The sequence below is a fragment of the Clupea harengus genome, unplaced genomic scaffold, assembly GCF_900700415.2.
Source record: "Clupea harengus unplaced genomic scaffold, Ch_v2.0.2, whole genome shotgun sequence".
NCBI classification, from domain to species: domain Eukaryota; kingdom Metazoa; phylum Chordata; class Actinopteri; order Clupeiformes; family Clupeidae; genus Clupea; species Clupea harengus.
The window spans coordinates 10,001-35,000 of NW_024879703.1; the positions used below are offsets into that span (position 1 = coordinate 10,001).

General features: G+C 42.2%; 1 protein-coding gene across 2 annotated transcripts in view; it reads left to right on the forward strand.

The window, feature by feature from the left end:
- Positions 1-25,000, forward strand: part of LOC122129924 (thiosulfate:glutathione sulfurtransferase-like) — a 29,636-nt gene that overhangs the window by 1,484 nt on the left and 3,152 nt on the right. The window contains exons 2-3 of one of the 2 annotated variants that reach the window (XM_042704652.1): positions 12,660-12,776; positions 18,500-18,662. In XM_042704652.1, the coding sequence (XP_042560586.1) occupies positions 12,660-12,776; positions 18,500-18,662 (280 nt within the window). The remainder of the gene's footprint in view (positions 1-12,659; positions 12,777-18,499; positions 18,663-25,000) is intronic. The other variant, XM_042704653.1, reaches the window with a different exon arrangement.

Below are 25,000 nucleotides of genomic sequence, written 5' to 3' on the forward strand. Positions count from 1 at the left end.
CAAGCACCGATACCACTCGTCAGTATTTCACTGCATCAAACTGGCCGGTCTATGCTGACACAAAATGTGATGTATTGTCCTACCTGTCCTACCACTCTCTGCCAGACTAGTAAGTAGCTTATTTGCCGTCTTGTGTTGCATTTGCTTGATGTTTGACTGTGTTAGGAAAGTTTGTCATAGTGTCAAAGTATTTCAGTATACAGGTTTCGCTAAATTTAGCTGCTAGCATCTCGTTAGCGATTAGCAATTTCGTTGTGCTGCCTTAACGGCGATTTGGGCTCATTTTAAGATAAATGACGACGACAGGAGTAGGGCACAGTGTAAGATCTGCACTGCTACGATGTCTAGGGGCGGAAAGGAAAGTACTTTGTTTAACACAAGCAATTTGATTAAACATCTGAAGACACACCATAGTGCTAATAGGTGGTGGGCCGAAGCCTCGTATCTGTTCAACTTTGCATTTTAATTTTGGAGGACCTGCATTTTTAAAGTTAGGATGATTATATAATTTCTAACGATAAACCAGTTGTTGCCAGGACAGTTTCCCGTGGAGTTTGTCAACCCCATAGTGTAAAAGTTTGTTAAACTCGCCGGCTAACACAGTTGCCTACTAAATCAGTCGAACCAATAACACGACGTTATACTGGCGTAAGAAAATTAGTAACCAATCAGATGCAGCCATATTGACACCCGTTTCACCGATGACTCAGCTCAGCTGGAATATTGACATATTTCACTGCAGACGCTACAGCTCAAACACATTGAAACGGACACGTGTTGTAAGTAATAATTTGATCAGTATAAGGCCGTTTTAAAACATGTTTGTTTTCTAAACCGTCTTTTTCATACGTGAGTGATGGTGTAAATAGTTTTAGTTCGCTAACGAGCCGTAGTTTGTACTATATAGGTTTGCCTACTGTTAGCTATGCTATGCTATGCTTTGTTGTTACCTCATTAACCGTTTCTCTGTCAAGTTTAATCAACGTTATTCACCTTGTATGGAGTCGATGTTAGACTCATAAACCACGCAACACAAAACGTTCTAGTCTAAGAAATATTTAATTATCAAGGGGGAAAAGGAAAGGAGAAGGGGAAATGTGGATAGGGATATATCTCCTGAGCACTTGGACCAGAGCCACAAGGCAAAGGTCGGTTAGTACACAAAGAGAATAAAGGAACATAATGGATAAACAAAAAAGGGGGGGAAAGCAACCCCTCCCTGGCGGCACTGCAATACCAGGGTAATGCCAAGGGGTGAGATTTCTCCCTAGTCCTCTTCTACGCTCCTATTATCGCAGTTTGTGCACTTGCACAGGTTTGTACATGGCAGCTCATACACTTTGCATGTACAATTTCCCCTGACACAATTAGTTTTCTTGCAGGAGCAGTGAACAAGCTCAAGGATCGCCTCTGGAGCTGGTGGAAGTGACATCCAGTCCACCTCGTAGAGCTCCCCAGCCATCTTCCAGCCATGGTTGATCGGAGGAGGAATGTCTGGGAAACACTCCAGGCTCCTCCTGTGCACTGCAGCCTGGTAGCTTGCCCGCTGAATGTGTTTCTGCAGAGAGTCCTGGTTTGGAGGCAAGTCCCGCTCTGAACATCTGCCCGACTTGAACATTGTAGCCCTAGCCTTATTAATGTCCTGAGAGGTCATTCCATACAGGTCACAAGTGAATGCCTCCAGTGCCTGTTTGAGGTCTTCTGATGGTGTGAAACTCTCTCCTAATTGCCGAAATAGGTCAATGTATTCTTGTTTTGAATTTAGTTTTCTGTATGCTTTAATTTTCCCAACACCATACAGAGCACTGACTGTATCACACCCGGAAAATGGATGGAGACCTACAAGGGCATCACTCTTCTCCTGTCCAAGATGGCTGTGCAATTTGGAAAGATCGGTTATTTGGGACTCTCTCCCCTTTGCAGTGTGGAAGTACAGGTTTGCATTGATCTGGCTACAAAAAGACAGTGCCAGAACAAAGACATCTGTGTCTGGGCTCTTAATGACAATGTTGGTCCAGGTTTTTGAGGCATGAGCGGCATGCAACAGCATCCTGGTGTCTGCTTCTTCTTGGTTAGTTTCAAGCTCCTTGAGCTCTTGAATTTCTATGCTTGTATTCATCCTGATGGCATGGCATTTGCTGCCATGTGCCATGATGACTGTCACATTCCCAATTAGAGTGTTTGCAGACGTGGTCCAATGTTCAAATAGATAATTTTGTAAACTTTCCTTGTTTTCCCCACATGCCAGATATTTTTTCCATTGTTTTGGTGTTTTTTGTTCGTTACCATAAATCCTAATTTTTTGAAATCCCTGTTCTGCCCGTCTGCCTCTCTCAGCATTTTTAATGCTGAGGTTGCTGTACCTGTCGCATACAAAATGTACCTCAGTGGACTTTGTTGCCTTGGCAGATTGGACTAGTGTCCTCAGCACATGGTCAGCGAATAGCCCAAACGTAGGTTGAGGCTTCAGCTGCTGCACCAGAGCCATAGCATCCCAAATCCAGACAGAACCATCAGGAATTCTCACTTCTGCAGGTGGGCTGATCTCGTCCTGCAAGATGTGCATCAGCTTGGCCTTGTTCGTTTTCACCAGGGATCCGTCAAAGCTGGCTAGGGACTGTGGAAAAGGACCCAAACTGTAGCAGAGCATGTCCTCGATGTTCACTTTTCTCACACTGCCCACAACTATTAGCCTTGCAAATAGGTTCCGGTGTGATGTCAGTGTGATTTCTTTTCCTCTAATTTTTGTTATTGTGCTTTGGCCAGTGTGTCTGAATGTTTTGATTTTGTTTTTCTTGATTGGGTCATGGAAAGATGTTACTCCACTGATGAGCCTCTTCTCACAGAATTCCGTGAGCGCCCGAGTGCCTCTTTGTTTAGCCCCAAGCAAATCAGACACAACACTGTCTGGTGCCAGTTGGCCAGAGGAGATTTTATACAGAGACTCTCCCTCTAGCATCGGGTCAAAGGGGTTGACCATATTTTCGATTGTGGTCAAAATGCTTGTCACATCAGCTTCATCTTTTTGAATTCTGGTGCTGTTCAGCTCCGAATTTTTATTTGCTACTGGGCACTGTCCTGCCATTGTTTTACATTCGTATGTAATGGCTGCCCGCTCATGTTGGGTTAGTGTCCATCGGTGAACTGCACCCTTGTTCAGAGAGAATCCGCTGATGCCTCCCTTTGTCTTTGAGTCCCGATTGGCCGTTTGTTCAATGACTTGATCACATGCGGTGCCGGCAAAACCATGCTGTTGATGTCTTTGGGCTACGAAGTCCCCAGAAAGAAGTTGCTGGTGTGCTAGGGGATGGGTGTCTTCAAGGTTGGTCATTTCAGCCCAATACACAGTCAGATACCTGGAATAGTTGACTTTGTCACAGGCAAAAAACCAGGGCAGCATACTCCGCACAGTAGACAAGTGGAGAGCCCAATTCCCCTCTCTAGTAGCCCTGATGAAAAGAAGCAAATCTTCCACCATTTCAATATATGTACTCCAAAATATGAAGGTCTGGTTAGAGGAGCTTTTTTCCACAAATTCTCCATAGCCTTTCAGCAATTGAAGAAATGTGTCAGAGGTAAGCATATCATTGAATCTCTCACTAGTAAAACACTCTTGCAGATCTGTTGCAACTTTAAAAGCTGATGCCTTGTGTTCTTGTGTGAGTGTGTCCAGGTATGCCTGCCAGCGCAGTCTCTGCAGTGCCTCCGCCAAGAGTTTGTGTGCTCGGATGCTCCTGTTGTAGTGATGTCCTGTCATCACTCCATCAATTGAACCCAGCGCCACAAGTTCAGACTCAATTAAGATGTCCTGGAGGCCAGCATCAGAGTAAAGTTTCCCAATGCAGGAAAGGTATGCCATCGCTGTATGAAACTCTCCCATCCTTAGTACAATTCTCTCTGAGTAAGAACTTGTTTGCCAACGTATTTCTTGGGCCTTGGCATATATGGCTTGATCCATGACTAACACTATTTCTCTTTGATTCAGGCTGTCAGCAATGGCAGAGGAGTGGCTCAGGATGGTGTGGACAGTGCTGAGATCGGTTGGACTGGCATCAATTACTGGTAGGTAGCCAACATTTGTAGAGGGTAGGACTGTGTCCTTTTTCAACATGATGTTAAATCCTGTCCATCCGGGAAAGACTTTCCCCTGGGCCTCAGACATTTTCATTAAGAAGAAAGCAGCATCAGTTCTCCTCCCGGTTGTTTCGGCATCTCTGTATTGGTCCTGCTGTAGATCGATCTTTAGAACAGAACTCTGTGGTCCAGACCGCTTTCCCCTTGTGTAACTTAAAAGGTTCAATGGAGGAGGATGAACCGACCGCTCTCTTGTTCTTTTTGTAGATGATGTGTGGGGTAAAGATGGTGAATCACTAGCTATAGCCTGCTGAATTATTATGCCGTTTGTATTGTGTGTGGTTCCTCTTCCAGAAAGGGTCTCCTCCCCAAAGTCATTATTATCCCAGACAAGAGTCACAGGCGCTTCAGCATTGTTGATGTTTTCAGGGATGTGTATTTCTCCCCTCTCCATTTGTAGGTGAGCAAGGGCAGTATCATGCTCCAGGACCAGGGAGTTGGATGAGCAGTGGCCAAGACCATTTAACAACCCTATGAGCTGTGCTGAACCAGTCATGTGCCGAACGGCCATTGCAAGTGAGCACTGTTTTGGCATGAGCCAACGTCCTGTGGTTGCTAGGGTAATAATGTCTTGACAGGATGACACTATCTTTCTGCTCTCCTCTTCATTTACCTCGACACGTTCATCTGATGGTAGGGATGAAATTCCAGATGCCCAAGCAATAAAGTTAAAAAGTTGGGGAGGCACTATGCTAAGGGCATTCTCCAGTGTCAGGTCTCTTGCTGTGGGTGGCCATGGGAGCTTTGGTGTTTTTTTTGCTGTCTCTTGGATAATGCCTTTCAGTGTGAGGGCTGCATGATATAATACTCTAGAATCAATCATAGTGGCATTTTCAACATGTCCTCTACTTTTCATTTCTCCTTCACTGTCTTCAGATGATGATGATGATGATGAGGAGGAAGAGGAGGAGGAGGAGGAAGAAGAAGAAGAAGTGACACCTTCATGGATGATCTCCTCAGCTGACAGATTGTCCACGTACACAAGATGGGTTGTAGATGCTTCGTGGAATTTTAAGACCGGATGGGACTTGTGAAGTCGGGCCTTTAATGACTGAGGCTTATATGCATTGATGATCACTCCCTCTGTTTCTCTTACAATCTCCCGAAAAAGCAAGGTCAACTTTGATAGGCGGAGCACCTCCCTATTCTTTATCAGCCTCTCCTCAATGACAGTCTCACAGAAATGCTTGTAACCGTTTTCATACAAGTTGCCATCTGTTTTTTCAGTGCGCAGGTCCCGGGTGTAATCCCTGAAGCAGGTAAAGTGGTATCGCACCTCACTGGCAACCAAGTCGCGGTCTTGGATATGTAGAAGGATTGACTCATCCTTTCTTCCTTGAGCTGCGGCAAGCAGTTTCCCAGCGGTTATCGTCTCACACTGACTGAGTTTTTCCTTTTTCTTTTTTCTGCTGTGTTTCTCCCACATGTATTTGTCACATTTGCAAATAATACACTGGACAGGTAGCAGATGTGGAGCTCGCCTGAATCTGTTGAAATCACTGGTTTGTGACCTTAGAGCTCGTCTTTTTGCTGGAGTCTCCTCACCATCTTCTGAGTCTGTCCCTAAAAGATGACAAACTATTATGAGGGGTTGCTTCAAATGTTTTGTCACTGCATCACAGAAGCATAAGTTGTGCTTCAATGTTTATCCTTTACTATATCATTGCTATTTCCAAGCCATGCTGGCCATATTATTTTATGATGGTGTGACTTTTGTACTCTACTTTACTTTTTTTATATTCATTGTTTATATATTTGTATTCATTGTTTATATATTTGTATCGTATATATTGTGTTTTTTGGTTCTTATGTGTAGTACTTTTCTTATGTGTAGTACTTATTTGTGATTTTATGTTATGTGTAGTACTTATTGTGTTTTTATGTTTACTGTATGCACCTTCACACCAGAAAAAATTCCAAGTAGGTGTAAACCTACTTGGTAATAAATCCCATTTTGATTCTGATTCTGATTCTGATTCTGAAAGAGGCTATTGTGAATTATGTGTTGGTATTTTCATCTCAACAGTGTTTGTTCCCTCTACACATTCAAAGTTAAGCTCAAGATTAAGTTCACCTTTACTTCTTTTACTTACCTTTATTTGCAGCTTCTTGAAGCAAATCTTCCCTCTCTTTTCTCTTCTGTGCTCGCTTGATCTTTGTAATGTTTGTGAAATAACTGTAGCATTGCCTGTGATAGCCAGTGTTGGTTGGTGCAGTACTAGCATCCTGGCTTTCAATTAAGTTAAATCTCTGCACTGCCTCTTCAGCTACAGCACTCTCTATACAGTCAAGAACTTTCCATTGAAAGACTGAATTTGTAAATTTCTCCCAGCTTACTGCAGAAAAGGGGACTATGGGTCCATCTCCTTTCGCCACATGCATGCAGCACTCCATGACTTACTCTACCTGTACTGTAACTAAATGATGCAAACCATGCTAATAAACGTGCATTCGAAAATGGTACAGGTTGGCTCGTTATTATGACGTTGTGATCTTAACACAAACAATACATTTCAACATTGTATAAAGTCGTGTGCATTTATTAGAAAAATTGACAAAGAAATGAGGACATCGTTTGACAGATGAAAAGCCAAGAATTATCACACATCTTAAAATTGTAAACGTTACCTTCACATTCACATTTGGGGGTTTGAAAAAGTTTAATAGTGGAAGTTACACTTTTATTAATCCCGTGAGGGAAATTCAGGTGTGTATCTTAATAGGTGAGAGTTAACTAACAAAATTAATCTCCTCACTGTCAGCACCGCAGTATATTGACGTTAACGTCACCTACACCGGCACTTTCACAGGCACCCGAATGGATGAACGCGGTAAATAAATGTTGTACCCTGCACATAGCCTCCCGTCGTATTTGTTGTTAATCTTAAACAAGTCATCGACTTAAAAAAAAAAATCTAAAAGTGCGAGTGGCAACCTTTTTTGCTCGGTTTGTTGAAACTCGGTACTCCTCCTCAAACAGGGCAAATAACACGATACAGCCTCTCGGCCCACCTAGGGTGGAGAAACATTATTCCATGACAAAATGAAAATCAAAACATTCAGACATACTGGCCAAAGTACAATCACAAAAATTCGAGGAAAATAAATCACTCTGACATCACACCATAACTGATCCTTGTTCACTGCTCCTGAAAAAAAAAGAAAACTGTCCGGAGAAAATGTACATGCAAAGTGTATGAGTTGCCATGTACCAACCTGTGCAAGTGCACACATTACTTTGTTAGGCTAATTGTTGTGGGCAGTGCTAGATTTGGGATGCTATGGCTCTGGTGCAGCAGCTGAAGGCCAAGGAAACAAAGTCTACAGAGGTTCATTTTGTATGCGACTCGTACAGCATACTCAGCTCAAACTAAAAATGCCGAGTACTGGCACTGACTTTTTGTAGCCACATCAAAGTTAACCTCTATTTCCACACTGCAGAGGGGAGATTCCCAGATAACAGATCTCACATAACAGGAGAAGTGTGATGCCCTTGTAGGTCTCAATACATTTTCCGGATGTGATACAGTCAGTGCTCTGTATGGTGTTGGAAAAATTAAAGCATAAAAAAAACGAAATTCAAAGTTTCGGCAATTGGAAGAAAGTGTCACACCATCAGAAGACCTCAAACAGGCACGGGAGGCATTCACGTGTGACCTCTATGGACTGACTTCTCAGGACATCAATAAGGCCAGGGCTACATTGTTCAAGTCGTGCAGATGTTCAGAGCGGGACTTGCCTCCAAACCAGGACTCCCTGCAGAAACACATTCAGCGGGCAAGCTACCAGGCTGCAGTGCACTGTCTTTTTGTAGCCACATCAATGCGAACCTGTATTTGCACACTGCAAAGGGGAGAGAGTCCCAAATAACAGATCTATCAAAACTGCCACGCCCTTGTAGGTCTCCATCCATTTTCCGGGTGTGATAGTCAGGCTACATTGTTCAAGTCGGGCAGATGTTCTGAGCGAGACTTGCCTCCAAACCAGGACTCTCTGCACAAACATATTCAGCGGGCAAGCTACCAGGCTGCAGTGCACAGGAGGAGCCTGGAGTGTTTCCCAGACATTCCTCCTCCGATCAACCATGGCTGGAAGATGGCTGTGAGGTGGACTGGATGTCACTTCCACTAGCTCCAGAGGCGATCCTTGAGCTTGTTCACTGCTCCTGCAAAAAAAAAACTGTCAGGGGAAAATGTACATGCAAAGTGTATGAGCTGCCATGTACCAACCTGTGCAAGTGCACACATTGTGATAATAACATCTTAGAAGAGGCCTATGGAGAGATCTCACCCCTTGGCATTACCCTGGTATTGCAGTGCTGCCAGGGAGGGGTGGCTCCCCCCCTTTCTTTATCCATTATGTTCCTTTAATCTCTTTGTGGACTAACCGACCTTAGCCTTGTGGCTCTGGTCCCAGTGCTCAGGAGATCCACATTTTCCCCTTACCTTTCCTTTTCCCCCTTGATGATTAAATATTTCTTAGACTAAAACGTTTTGTGTTGCGTGGTTTATGACTCTACCATCGACTCCATACAAGGTGAATAACGTTGATCAAACTTGACAGAGACAAGGTAAATGAGGTATTAACAAATAGCATAGCTAACCGTAAGCAAGGCTATACAGTACAAACTACGGCTCGTTAGCGAACTTAAACTATTTACACCATCACTCACGTATGAAAAAGACGGTTTAGAAAACAAACATGTTTTAAAACGGCCTAATACTGATCAAATTATTACTTACAACACGTCTCCGTTTCAATGGGTTGGAGCTGTCGCGGCAGCAGTGAAAGATGTCAACATGAGTCATCGGTGAAACGGGTGTCAATATGGCTGCATCTGATTGGTTACTAATTTTCTTACGCCAGTATAACGTCGTGTTATTGGTTCGACTGATTTAGTAGGCAACTGTGTTAGCCGGCGAGTTTAACAAACTTTTACACTATGGGGTTGACAAACTCCACGGGAAACTGTCCTGGCAACAACTGGTTTATCGTTAGAAATTATATAATCATCCTAACTTTAAAAATGCAGGTCCTCCAAAATTAAAATGCAAAGTTGAACAGATACGAGGCTTCGGCCCACCACCTATAAGTACACCGAGTTCACTGATGCTATCGGCGCAAGACGAAGCAACCAATCTTAACTGACGTCTTGCAAAAGAAAAAAACGCGCACGCACACACAGAGAGAGAGGTAGAGAGAAAGACTGTGCCACATAGGTTAAGTGATTGATTGTGTACTTGAGCAGGAGATTCTTCTGATTCTTTTGTAACTGAAATGTGCTCTTGTGCTAATCCAGTAATAGTTCTGTTCACTTTTTGTTAAGCAGACTGTGTTGTTAACTATGCAGCAAATTGAATTGCCTTCATCTGGTTATATTTGCATTTTGTCTAATGTGATGATATTGTCTGTTTGAAGGCTTTTTTTGTGTGTTAAAACCAGAAAGCTCTGTTTATTTTTGGCTTGGGATAGCCTTCTGTTAATTTTGTACTATAGGCTTGACATAATCTGGAGAGATAAAAATAAAATCTGCCTCCAAATTAATTGCACTTTTAAATTGCACTTTCATGGAGACCAAATCTAAGAAGTATCAGTATCGGTACTCGGTATCGGCAAGTACACAAATAAAAATACTCGTACTCGTATCGGTTTGTAAAAAAGTGGTATCGGTGCATCCCTAGTCTACGGGCCAAGGTATATGTATACAAATAAAAAAAGTCAATGGTGAACTGATCAACATAGGCTCATGTCGCGGACCCCCTGCAATGCCGTTGCGGAAGCTTTTGATTCTAACATTAGCTCTAACCCTTACACACATGCGGGACACATAGAACATGCAGCAAGCACATTTGCCTTCAAGCACCCTAGACTGCCTTTTAAGATCATAGTTTCAGACTTTCCTGTGGGAAACTCTGTTGATGCATCTGAAGGCAATGAGATTAAAATAATTTGAAATGATCATAACCATCTAACATTGCATATGCTTCTAAAATATGTACAACTTCACATCACAAATGTGTATGTTGAATACATAACACATTGATTAGGAATAGAAACCTAACACATTTTTAATATCAAATGATATAGTTTGATGGGCCTATAATCTACAGTCGTGCAGGTAATAATTTTCATTGTACTGAGCAGAAAGCATTGCTGTTTTAGAAAGATACTCTCCCATCATTGAAGGAAAAGACATCCCGTCCCTGGGTGGGCTTGAAACGCCAACCTTTCTTTTAACAGCCGAACGCGCTAACCAATTGCGCCACAGAGACAGATGCCCCAGGTTGAAGACTGTGTTTAACTGAACCTCAAGGCGATGCGATATAGACTCCAAACTGTTTGTCGTTTGGAGTATGATATGCTGTTGCGAAAATGTTTTCCAGTTGGGTGTGTTCATGACGCAGACGTTTCTAGAACGATTGACCGGTCATCAACCAATCACACTGCTATGAATTGGTAACTGCTGTGTAACTTTGTTAGTGAGCTGTTTACCTTGTGGGTATTTTCATCCCTTACATATAAAGTGCAAACTTATTTTTCAGTTAAAATATATATATATATATATATATTACATTGTACAGTGTCATTTTCTCAGTAACTTAAAAAAAAATCCAATCAACAAAAAAAGCCAAATTTACTTTTATGTAGAAATAGAACCATGTATAGAGTTTTTTTTCAATCTGGCTCTCATTGAATATTAGCTAGCTAATGATTTGATTGGCTAGTGCAGGGGTTTTCAACTGGTTTTGTCAGGCAATGCGACTTGGCTATTCAGAGTATTTAGATTGACATAAATATGTCTACGGGCCCAGGTATATGTATAAAAATAAAAAAAAGTCAATGGTGAACTGATCAACATGTCGCGGACCCCCTGCAATGCCGTCGCGGACAACCAGGGGGCCACGGACCCTTAGTTGAAAACCCCTGATGTACAAGATAAATGTAAATGTCGGGAAAAGAAAGTTGGGCCAGACGCTTTGCAGACTTTAAGGGACAAAATAAAGTTGAAGTTAACAAATATGGATCGCAGCCAATAATCAATGCCTTTTCCAAATATCGCTGTCCTGTCTCATCAGCTACAGCTCGCTAGCTTGCCCAGGAGAGTTTAGGTTTGATAAGACACAGCAATTATTCACGATTGTACCAACGCCAAAAACAAATCCTAAAGGAGACATCACATAAAAAATCACATGCTTAGATTTTAGTATGAATAGCAGTGGCGATTTTAGCCCGAAATTTCTGGTGGGGCAACTTTGTATGACGATATGTTCGTTGTCATGAATGTTCGCCAGCTAACCAACCACTACAATTAAAAAATACTACATTTAAAAAGTCTAAATTTGAAGAAACTATAAACAGAAAACAATACTATTATAATATTATTATTATAATAATTATTATATTATTACTATATATTATTATATATGACTACCTAGCTACTCTTGGTTACAAAAATCTTATAATTTGTATGTGCCCCTCTGGTTAAACACTGGCCCCTCCTTGGCCCCCCTAGTAAAAATGGTCTAGAACCGCCACTGCTGTTGGCTAAACCCTTAAACGTTTAAATTACAGGGACACCTAAATAATGTGTATGCAAACACTTAGTGTGTTTCAGTGTAACACATTCCCTTTCGTGTGTGTGTGTGTGTGTGTGTGTGTGTGTGTGTGTGTGTGTGTGTGTGTGTGTGTGTGTGTGTGTGTTTCAATGTAACATATTCCCTCTCAGTTTAAGAAATCATTTTCCAGAACAATGAAGGTTGTATCCGGTGACATTGTGTGTGTGTGTGTGTGTGTGTGTGTGTTCGTGTGACATTGCCATGTCTCCTCCCGTTCTGCTCCTGCCTGGCTAAGGCCTAATTAGCTGCTCTCTAAACAGAAAGTAAACAAGAGTAGAGTTCACATACAGACTTCTAATCTCTGCCAGCTCCTGTGTGTGTGTGTGTGTGTGTGTGTGTGTGTGTGTGTGTGTGTGTGTGTGTGTGTGTGTCACGTACAGACTTCTAATCTCTGCCAGCTCCTGTGCACAGTTATCAATCTCACACACTCACACACACAGGCAGTAACAGACACACACACACACACACACACTCACACACACAGGCAGTATCACACACACACACACACACACCCACCTTGCCACTGTGTGACTGTGCCTCTTAAGCCCCACCACCCTGTTTCAACTCACAAGTGGCGTGGGCCTCTACTCTTCCCTAGTGTATATAGTGATGGGAGAGGGAGGGAGTGGGAGAACCCTGGATCTGTGTGTGTGTGTGTGTGTGTGTGTGTGTGTGCGGTTGTTATGTGTGTTATGTTGCATACCATGGTTGTATTAACTCTAATTATATATTTCCGATGTACTTGTGTTGTGTGCGTGTGTGTGTGTGTATGTGCGTGTGTGTGCGTGGTGAGTTGCATGCCATGGTTGTATCAACTCTATTTTATATTTCTGATGTACTTATATTTCGATGTGTGTGTGTTTGGTGTCTCCATCTCTGTGTGTGTGTGTGTGTGTGCGCGTGCGCTAGTAGTCACCTATTCAGAGCTGAAGCATTTGTTAGCTGAACGAAAAGTGAGACTCTTTGACGTCCGCAACACTGATGAGTTTGCAGAGGGACGGATACCTACAGCTGTCAATGTACCACGTGAGTCTCTCTCTCTCTCTCTCTTTCCCTCTCTCACACACACACACACACACACACACACACACACACACACAAAGGAGTCACCAACTCTAGACTGAGGTGCTGAGACATACAGGAGAGTCAGATCTGGAAACGACTCGCTTAAAGTTGGTGTAACGCTTTAAAGGGACCTGTTACGCTTGTCAGGGTTTCCCCTTTTCTTTAGTGTGTTGTGGAGCTTTTTGTGCATGTGAACAATCTGTGTGTGTGCGTTGTACAGCTTTTTGTGCATGTGAACAATCTGTGGGTGTGTGTGTGTGTGTTGTAGAGCTTTTTGTGCATGTGAACAATCTGTGTGTGTGTGTGTGTGTGTGTTGTAGAGCTTTTTGTGCATGTGAACAATCTGTGTGTTTGTGTGTGTTGTAGAGCTTTTTGTGCATGTGAACAATCTGTGTGTGTGTGTGTGTGTGTGTTGTAGAGCTTTTTGTGCATGTGAACAATCTGTGTGTGTGTGTGTGTGTGTGTTGTAGAGCTTTTTGTGCATGTGAACAATCTGTGGGTGTGTGTGTTTGTTGAAGTTACAAAAGCCCAAAGTACAGGCCAGATGAAGTAACTCTCTCCCACAGACACCACTTACCCAATCCACATTACCCAATCCAGATTACCCAATCCAGATTGCATAATCCTTATTGCCCAATCACGATGTACACGCAGAAGAGGTCCCCTTAACTTGGCCACAAAGGCACATAAACCAGACATCAGCATGTTTTATGTTTTGAGTGATATGGCGTATATGTTTGAGTGATATGGCGTATATGTTTGAGTGATATGGTGTATATTAGGGGTGTAAATCTCTCATGACAAAGACGATCCGATTCGTATCTCGATACATGGGCACGATACGATACAAGAAAAGATGCATGTTGATAAAAAACGATTCAGTTCGATGCGATGCGATTCGATGCGATTCGATTCGATGTAGTTCAATAATTGAAAACACTGAGTTGTGAGGAAACAATGGACCTCATTCTCGAAACATTTTCTTGTCTTATTAAATATCTTCTTACCAACCTCAAAAGACCAACCTCAGAAAAGATCTTTGCTGGATTCATGAACGCCTGGAAATGTGTTCTTAATTGAACGCGCTTTCTCATGCACCTGAACTTGCATACAGAAACGCCCCGCCAGCTCCTTATAAGGGCATGCTATTGCAACGTGTGCACACTCCACAGGCAACGCGAAAGCAACTTCAGAGACTGATCAAAATCATTTCAAAGCAAGCACCGGTAAACCCAGACCTAATTTCACCAGGGCAGAGGTGGAGGTACTGTTACAGAATGTAGATGGGTCAATGACGTGACGCCTACATATTCTGTCCGACTGCATTTATTTCAGTTAATAAAAGGTTTAAATGCATAAAAAGATACCATGTATATGTAGTACCTCTCCCATATATGTACTCACTTTAATTTTCTAAAAAACATTAGTTATTTGTAATTTTTCTGTTATTTAAAGTGTCAAAATATCATGTGGTGCGACCGTCCGGCCATGACTGCTGTTGTGAAAACTTCTTTGAAAATACTCTAAATCTATTCAAATTTATTTTCTGCCCTATTTGGCATGATATCCCAAGTGTTTTGTAGTCCTGTACAAAATTGCAAAGCATTTGGATTTATATTTCCATCATAATATACAACCAAACTTTGTCCGATGATGTCCATTTTATGAAATATCATGTGGTGCGACCATCACGAAACGACCACTTTGGGACAATTATGTTGCAACTTCCTGTTTTTGAATGGATATCATCATTGACCAGTTTGCCAAGGACCCATGGATTCAGCAACAGGTTTGTAACACTCTCAAATTTGGAAAAAAAAATAACCTTTTTAACGGATGGTATGTAGTTCCCATATTTCGATATCATGTGGTGTGACCTCAAAAAAACAATGAATTTTAAGTTATTTCTACAAATACATATTTTGATTATAAATTTCATTGTGACCTTTTGTGCTAAGCTAGGTTGTTTTGTTTAGGTGGCCAATTCTGTGCCTGTAAATTTTGACTGAACTTGAAAATATCATGTGGTGCGACCAAATATCATGTGGTGCGACCATTGCAAAATGTTTTCCATGATAGATACATGTCCTTGATTGGCAGTTTTTGTGCTTTAATATTCAATTGATGATTTATATGTATTAAGTACTTTATTTAAGTATTATTTGGAATAGATTTTTATGCAATTTGAGTAATTTTTTTCTAATATTTCAGAAACAACGTTTTAGGTTTAAGCTTTGTACAATATCATGAGAAAAAGCTAAAAATATAATTTAGAGCATGTCATTTCACTTTAGTAATTATGCCTTTATTAGTAATTTATTATTTATTTATGTATTCATTTATTTATAACTGTTTTAATCTATTTTACCAGATGCCAGACAGCCTCCGCCATGATGAGGAGGGAGTGTGGGCACACCTGGAGCCCATACTGAAAGAGCTTCAGGCAACCTGCCCAAAGATTACAGTTCTACATGTAGTCAGTGATGGACCTGTGGTTGAATCCGCTGTAAAGACGTCATGGAGCTTGCGCATAAAGTGAGAAGTCGAGATCCAACTAGCAATCTACCGATTGCTGAGCGACTTCTCTACCACCTGAAATCACTCTTACCACAGCACTCCAACAGGACTAGTTCGAATCGGGCACTTCGCCATAACCCTCGTTTGTGTTAAATAACTGTTTTGAATCTTCCGTCTATAATATAAATCTTTTTAAGTCAGATTTTCTCATATAGGCTATTGCGGACACTTAAAAAAAAAAAAAAAAACAGTTTCGAACAATGATCTGATGCAAATAGATTAAGCAGTGATAGATTAAAGTATGGCTTGTTAATGTCATCCCTTTCCTAACCAGCTTCTTAACGATTTAGTTATTGTTGTTGCTGTTATGAAGTGAAGCAGGGTTAATTAGGGTTCAGGCTGAGGTTGCGAGGCGTGGCGTGGGGCGTTCATGTGGGGCAATTACGTCATCGGGTTAGAAAATGTGCGGATCAGGCGTCCACACGAACACGGATCCGCTGGTGGGTTGGAATCTTTCCACTCTTAAGACCGGTTTCAAAAGGTTGCGGATTCAGTGACCCAATCTGCCGGGTTCGTGTGGACGGAGGGCAGATCCGACAACATTTCTTTCCGGATTCAGGCAATCCAGGTTCCGTGTGGACGGGCCCTCAAGATTCACCAGGTTTTGTTTTCACAAGCGGCACAAGTAAGTCATAGGGAGGTGTCATGCTTTTGAAGCATGTAGAAATGAAGACATGCCTATGTTACCAGCCAGTAAAAGTAGACCTGAGGGAAACCACGTGCCACACTGAAGATCCCTCAAGCACTCCTGAGCGACCAGGGAGCAAGCTAGTCTTCAAGACCTGAATGTCAAGTTTGATGCGATTTTTATATAAAAATATGTTTATGTAATGTTTGTGTTCATGAAAATTCTATGAATTTTTGAATAAAATCTGGTTTTAATCTATGTTTTGTATGGAATTTATTGTTTATTGATCTCTTTAAACGATAGGAGGTTTTCATATCATTTGGAGCGACCACTCATCATGTGGTGCGACCAATAATAGCAATCACTGTATTTAATTCTTAATAAAATATCAAATTTTTGGGGCTGAAATATTAATCACTAATACAGTATGCTTAAGTAAATGGTATTTTTTAAACATTTCTATCAGTTTTATGCGCTTTACAGGAAAAATATGTCTGTAAACTACATTTAAGAAGGGGACTTAAGACATAATAGAACAAAAATATGAGATCATTATGTACAACTCAAAAGAAATGCAAATACTGTCTCTAAACACTTTATATTACTGATAACTTGTTTAAAAAATGTTAAATATGTTAAGGAAATTAATTAGTTTTAAGATAAATCACGGTCGCACCACATGACATTTTTTAAGGCCATGGCCAATTTATCTAGATGAAAAATCACTAAAATCACTTAATTTAACATTTTAATATGAATTTACGTGTACACAACATTCAAAATGTTTGAAAAATTGCAATAGATATTCTTATTTTTTGTATTTTAAAATTGGCCTGTTGAAAATCCTTATACGTCATTGACCCAGATATGTCAATTCTATTCCACAGTGGCTATATCTACGCGATTGAGTTTAGTGGTTATTTATTTATTCACTGCCATTTCCAGTGTTCATATTGTAACAAATCACGGAAGTGCGGAATATTTGTTATGGCTTTTTATTAAATACTAAACACAACACAATGTCAAAATGGCACGGGCTTTATGGCCTGGTACAAGTTATCACGAACAGACTGTGCTACCGTCACACACCTGTATAAACTCCGTCCCAACACAGAACAACGACATGCAATTAGAACAGTAAGGAACATCGTTGAGCTCTAGTGCATCACGTAGAGAAAAGTATGCGCCGCACGGCATTATGGGGCGACAATGCCGGCACGTTACAATATAGTGCTTTTATTTATGTTAGGACATCACGATGGCTCGGTCTGCGAATCATAACTTTAAATGTTAAACATAATTGTTAATGATACAAATATTCTCCTATTTATTGTTATTATAATTATTTAAATCCGAGGATGTCTGTAGAATCACGCAATCAACAACGATGTATCTTCCTTGGCTGAAGTAGCTAGCATAGCATTGGCCATCGAAATGAATGGCGTAGCTAGCATAGCATTGGCTGTTGAAATGAATGGGAGTTGTAATCTGTCATTCGAGTCTTGGTGTATTTGTGAGAATACAGCCTGATTGGCCAAAGCCCGCATAGCATAAACCAATGACAGGCTGTCATTGTTCTGACTGAGATAAAATGCAACAGGTCAGCCAGTGTTTAGTGTTTTGCGTAGCAAGTTAACGGAGAGACAAACGCTTGTGAACCGGTCCATAACTTTTAAATCGGGCAAAGACCGGTTTATGCCATTTTAATACCGATACGGGACGTCACGCATCGATGTAGTCGTATCTTACACGCTAAAAACGGATATCGATATGTATCGGTTTTTTTTTTACACCCCTAGCGTATATGTTTTGAGTGATATGGCGTATATGTTTTGAGTGATATGGTGTATATGTTTGAGTGATATGGTGTATAGGTTTTGAGTGATATGGTGTATATGTTTGAGTGATATGGTGTATATGTTTGAGTGATATGACGTATATGTTTTTCTGTGTGTCAGTTCCACATATATAATGTACTTGTGAGTACTATGAGCCTGTCAGTTCCACATATATAAATCTTTATTTCAGACGTCAAGTTCCATATAAAATAACAGACATAAAACTATAAAAAAGACAGAAAAACAAGAAGATACAACATACATAATACAGTTCATTAAAAAGTATGAAGACTTTTGTGCCAATGTCATCTCATGTTCGAAGTAAATCGATTGCAGCTCTTTAGAGGGTTGACCAGAGCCTCTACTATACAGTTCTCAGATTTGTCCAGTTGACACATGAAACCATACATCAATTGTCTCAAGAGCGCCTCACAGGTTGGTACGTGCTTAGACACAAACAACTGACTAGCACTATGCCACCTAGGCACATGAAGCAGCAATCTAAAAGCATCATTGTAAGCTACTTTCAGTCTCTGTATACTCCTTTTCCTGTGATTAGACCACATACTGTATAATGTACTTGTGAGTACTATGCGTCTGTCCGTGGGTTTGAGAAAGAGCTCTTGATTCCCTTTCCCCAGTTGGAGAGCTGGGAGAGGCGTTTGGGCTGACTCCAGATCAGTTTAGAGCACGCTATGGGGCTCCGCTGCCTCCAGCGGACGCCGCTGATGTTGTGCTCTACTGCCAGAGGGGGCGCCGCAGCGCACAGGCTCTGGAGATCATCAGGGGACTGGGCTACCACAGGTAACACACACACACTACACACACACACACACACACACACACTACACACTACACACAGGTAACGCACACTACCACAGGTCACACACACACACACACTACACACTACCACAGGTAACACACACACTACACACTACACACAGGTAACACACACTACCACAGGTAACACACACACACACTACACACTACCACAGGTAACACACACACACACACACACACTACCACAGGTAACACACACTACCACAGGTAACACACACTACCACAGGTAACACACACACACTACCACAGGTAACACACACACACTACACACACACACACACACACACACACACTACCACAGGTAACACACACTACCACAGGTAACACACACTACCACAGGTAACACACACTACCACAGATAACACACACACTACCACAGGTAACATACACACACTACACACTACCACAGGTAACACACACACACACACACACACACACTACCACAGGTAACACACACACACACACACTACACACTACACACAGGTAACACACACACACACACACACTACCACAGGTAACACACACACACACACTACACACTACACACAGGTAACACACACACACACTACACACTACCACAGGTAACACACACACACACACACACACACACACACACTACCACAGGTAACACACACACACTACCACAGGTAACACACACTACCACAGGTAACACACACACACTACCACAGGTAACACACACACACACACACTACACACACACACACACACACACACACACACACACTACCACAGGTAACACACACTAACACAGATAACACACACACTACCACAGGTAACATACACACACTACACACTACCACAGGTAACACACACACACACACACACACACACACACACACACTATACACACTACCACAGGTAACACACACACTACACACTACACACAGGTAACACACACACACTAGACACAGGTAACACACACACACACTACACACTACCACAGGTAACACACACACACTACCACAGGTAACACACACACACACACTACACAATACACCCACTACCACAGGTAACACACACACTACATACTACACACACACACTACACACACTATACACTACACACAGGTAACACATACACACTACACACAGGTAACACACACACACTACACACTACCACAGGTAACACACACACACTACGGGCTGAAACACACCAAACGCGTTTCTAAAGACGGCAGACGCTTCAAAAACATCTTGGCAAAGTGCGGCGGGGCAAAACAACCGCAGGCGCACCAGGCTGTTATGCCCGGCGCCCATGAAGCGGAGCTGCGTGAGGACCTGCCTGGGCCGAATGTGACATTTGATGAGCGGTGGTGCCTCCGTGCCCTGTTGCTGAAAAAGTGAGAATATTTCACCTTTTAAAATGCTAGAATCTTTAAAAAAAATGCTAGAATAGACGCAACGCGCGGCGGATTATAAAGGCGGCCACACGGATAGGCGCGCACGTACCATAGGGAAGTAATGATTTAATAGCGTTCCCGTTTTTAAAACGCGTTTTGGTGGTGTGTTTCAGCCCTTACCACAGGTAACACACACACCACAGCAACACCTAACACACACACTACCAACAGGTAACACAACACACAACACTACACACTACACAACACGCTACCAACAGGTAACTAACACACACACACAACACTACACACACACTACCACAGGGTAACACACACACACACTACCACACTACACACACGCTTACCACATGGTAACATCACACACACGTACACACGCTCCACAAGGTAACACACTACACACACACACTGTCTCTCCCCCGCTCGCTCGCTCCTCTCTCTTCCTCTCTTTCTGTGTGTGTGTTCTCTCTCTCTTTCTGTGTGTGTGTGTCTCTCTCTACTTTCTGTGTGTGTGTCTTTCTCTCTCTCTCTCTCTTTCTCTCTCTCTCCCTCTCTCTCTCGTCTGGTGTTCTCCCTCTCTCGCTCCCTCCCTCTTTCCTCTTTCTGTGTGTCTCTCTCTCTCTTTCTCTCTTTCTGTGTGTTTCTCTCTCTCTCCCTACTCTCTCTCTCCCTCCATCTCCCTCTCTCTGTCCTCTGTGTGTGTCTCTCTCTCTCCTCTCTCTTCCTGGTTTGCGGCATGGACTGAGTGTGTGGGCGGAGCCTGAGAGTGTTGAGCGAAAGCTGCGTCTGGCCGCTGTGCCAGTATTGCTGCTTTTTTCAATCTTTCTTTATATCTATATAGGTTTGTTTTGTGTGTGTATTGGGTTTCTTGAGGGAAGCTTTAGTTATTTTGTGGTGGTGTGTGTGTGTGTGTATGTAGTGTGGTTTTTTTCTGTGCCGAAAACATGGCTGCCTCAGGTGCGGAAAAGTTTGATTTTCTCACTAGGCGGCACGCGGTCAAAATTGCCTCTACCGCCAGTGTTGAAATTTGTAGTTTGGCCGTAGGGGACGTTGTTGGGCATGACAACATTTTGTCCGCGGCACATATGAATAGTGCTATTGTTATGTTCCTTCGGACGGTAGATATGGCCAATGCAGTTGTTGAGAGTGGAATAGTGGTTGATGGCAGTTTTAAACCTGTGCTCCCTTTATCTACCCCTTCTAAGAAGGTTATCATCTCTAATGTCCCGCCTTTCATAAAGGATGATACTCTTGCTAATACTCTATCTCGCTATGGTAAACTAGTTTCACCGATTAAGAAAATCACGATAGCGAGCAAATCCCCGTTACTGAAACACGTAGTGTCTTTCAGGCGTTTTGCTTACATGGTACTGAAAGACAAGAAGGATCTTGATTTAACGTTAAATATGAAAATTGATGATTTCAATTACACTGTATTTATTACAACGAGCATGGTTAAATGTTTTGGATGTGGCCAAGCGGGTCATCTGGTGCAATCCTGTCCAAATAAGCGAGACAATCCCGGCAATAACAATCGCTCCGATGAAAATCAGGAGAAGGCCGAAGAAAGCCAGCCCGCCAGTAATGAGGCACCCGGGAATGGAGAGGGTGATGGGGCGGACGGGGTTCAGACGACAGGAGAGGAAACAGAGGCACCTTATCACGCAGAGACACCTGAGGCTAGTTCCTCTGATCAGGTCAGCAGTGTCCCGCTGAACCACTGGAGGAAGAGGAAACTGAGGCTGGCATGAGTGTGGACAACACTCAAAACAGTGAAGGGTCAGTGGATACAGGTGATCACTTTCTTGCTGAGACAGTGGGGAAAAGAGGGCCTCTAGCTGAAACTGATGGAGGCTTTAAGGTGCCACATATCTAAAAGAGGAGGAGATCAACCAGCTCCCATTCACAAGCCAAAAAGAAAGACAGTCCAAGTTGCCCCGTTGTCACGGATACAGAAAGCGGGAGTAAATCAGATTGCAGCATATCTTGCTCTTTGCGACATAGTGGTTACCCCAGTCCCTCATACAGTGTCGAGGATATTAAGAGGTTTCTACAACAGACCAAACATGGACTTTTTTTCCTGACGTGGACCAATTTATAATGAAAACAAGGTTGTTTATGTCCGAAGGAGGGTTCACACATCAGGAGGGCTACCGTTTTTTTAAAAAGTTCTCACGAAGTTGAATATTGTTTTAGGTGTCAATGAGGATGATAATGCCTAGAGTTTTTCTTTTCTTTCTTTTGTTGATTCGTTTTTGGGGGCTATGCAATTTTTTCTCTTTTATTACACCGATGAGTGAGATTCACATTGCCTCAATTTTTAGACACACTGTCCACTGTTTTATTTGACTGCAACAGTGAGGAATATTTATTTGTGGGTGGAGATTTTAATTGTACAGAGCGTATTATAGATCGAAATCATACTGAGCCTCATATGCCTTCCCGAAAGAACCTTATTCAGGTTATTAAGGCACATGATCTTAGTGATGTGTGGAGGAATTTTCATGGCGAGCAGAGACAATACACATGGGCCCACGCTTATGGTAATACGTTTTCATTAGCTAGGCTAGACAGGTTTTACAGTTTTAAACACCATCTCAACATTTTTAGAAACTGTTTGATTACGCCTGTAAGTTTTTCAGACCACAGTCTAGTACAGTGTGTAGTAACTTTAAGGCATCTTAAGCCAAAGAGTGCGTATTGGCACTTCAACATAAATTTAACACAAGACAAATATTTTAAAGATGTGTTTAAACTCCTGGGATGATTTTAGAACACAGAAATCATCTTTTAAATCCTTACAACAGTGGTGGGATGTTGGGAAAATACAAATCCAACAGTTGTGTAAGCAGTACACTCATAATATCATAAAGGACATAACTCGGTCTATAGAGACCTTGGAGAAAGAGTTACTTGAAGCTCTAGCTTATAATAATGGTCACGATCACATTGAGAATTTGATGGCGAAAAAAAGTGCTTTAGCTGATCTGTTGGGTACTAAGGTGAATGGTGCGCTGGTCAGATCACGGTTTCAGGGTATGGATCAAATGGATATGCCAAAGTTGTTTTTTCCATTTGGAAAAGAAAAATGGACAGAGAAGATTTATTCATGCTCTGAGATCAGAAGCTGGGGTCTTGATGTCAGATGCTTCTGAAATTCTGAACAGGGCAGTTCAATTTTATAAGAACCTATACAAGAGTGAGGTAAGCAGTGAGGGGGTCACCGGTAATGCGTTTTTAGATAACTTGCCTCAGGTTTTAACGGGAACCCTGGCCGAGCTTGATGCTGCTGTTACTTTGGAGGAACTGGAGAGCGCCCTTCAACTTTTGCAGGGTGATCGGGCTCCGGGCCTGGACGGGATTTCGACCGAGTTCTATAAGTCTTTCTGGTTGGAGGTGGGAGAAGACTTGCTGGCAGTTCTCAACGACAGCTTAGCCGGAGGGCGGCTGCCGGTGATTTGTCGCAGAGCAATCCTCACTCTCCTCCCTAAAAAAGGTGACCTCATGGAAATAAAGAGCCGGAGACCTGTATCACTCCTGTGTAGTGAATATAAGATTTTATCTAAAGTTTTGTCCAAAAGGCTTAGTAAAGTGATGGAGCAAGTTGTCCACTCTGATCAGACGTACTGTGTACCCGGCAGATCAATTAACGATAATGTGTCATTGATTCGCGACGCAATTGACGTGTCAAGGCTATTGAAACTTGATGTAGGCTTGATATCACTCGATCAAGAGAAGGCTTTCGATCGAGTGGAGCATAAATATCTTTGGTACGTTTTAGTTGCTTTTGGGTTCAGTGAAAAATTCATAAATATGATCAGAGTTCTGTACAGTGATGTTGAGAGTGTTCTGAAGATAAATGGTGGCTTAAGCGCTCCTTTTAAAGTAAATAGGGGTGTGAGGCAGGGGTGTTCTTTATCCGGAATGCTTTATTCCCTTGCAATAGAGCCTCTTTTAAATAAATTGAGAATATGTTTAAACGGCATTTCCATACCTGGTTGTATCACTCCTCTCCGTCTGTCAGCTTATGCTGATGACGTAGTGTTATTGATAAGTGGAGAATATTATTAATATTAAGGCACTTGTAAAGGTACTTAATGATTTTGGGGTGGTATCATCAGCCAAAGTAAATTGGTCGAAAAGCGAGGCTTTATTGCTCCGCCAATGGTTGGCCAATGGAGTCCCTAATCTCCCAGGTGGTTTGCAATGGCAAAAGGATGGTTTTAAATATTTTTTTAGGGAATGACACAGTAGTGCAAAAAAACTGGGATGGTGCACTTGAAAAAGTAAAAGGGCGTCTTGAAAAGTGGAAATGGCTGCTCCCAAAAATGTCTTATAGGGGGCGTACACTCATAATTAATAATTTGGTAGCATCATGTTTTTGGCACCGGCTGGCCTGTGTGGACCCCCCACCAGACCTATTGTGCAAAATACAATCTTTGTTGGTTAACTTTTTTTGGGATCATTTACACTGGGTCCCTCAGGCAGTTTTGTTTCTGCCAAAGGACGAAGGTGGACATGGCCTTATGCAGATGCAAAGTAGGACTGCAGCCTTTCGGATGCAGTTCATAAAGAGACTTCTGAGTGGGCCTTCAGATGTTGCCTGGCGGGCTGTAAGCTGTAGTATTTTAAAACTTGTGGAGGATTGGGGCTAGATAAGTCCCTGTTCCTGATGACCCCCCATTTAATGGACACCTCGGAATTACCACCTTTTTATAGAAGCTTGTTTAAAATCTGGGATTTGTTTATTGTACAGAGGAATGGACCAGTAACTTCTCTTGCAGTTTGGACTGCTTATGGATTTCATGCACTCACGAGAATTCCTCTCAACTCAAAGACAGTGACTTTAAGAAATGTTTTTGATCTGGCTGGACCAAACTTTGTAGACATAAAGAAGGTGGCAGACCATTTGGGGCTGTTCGGGCAA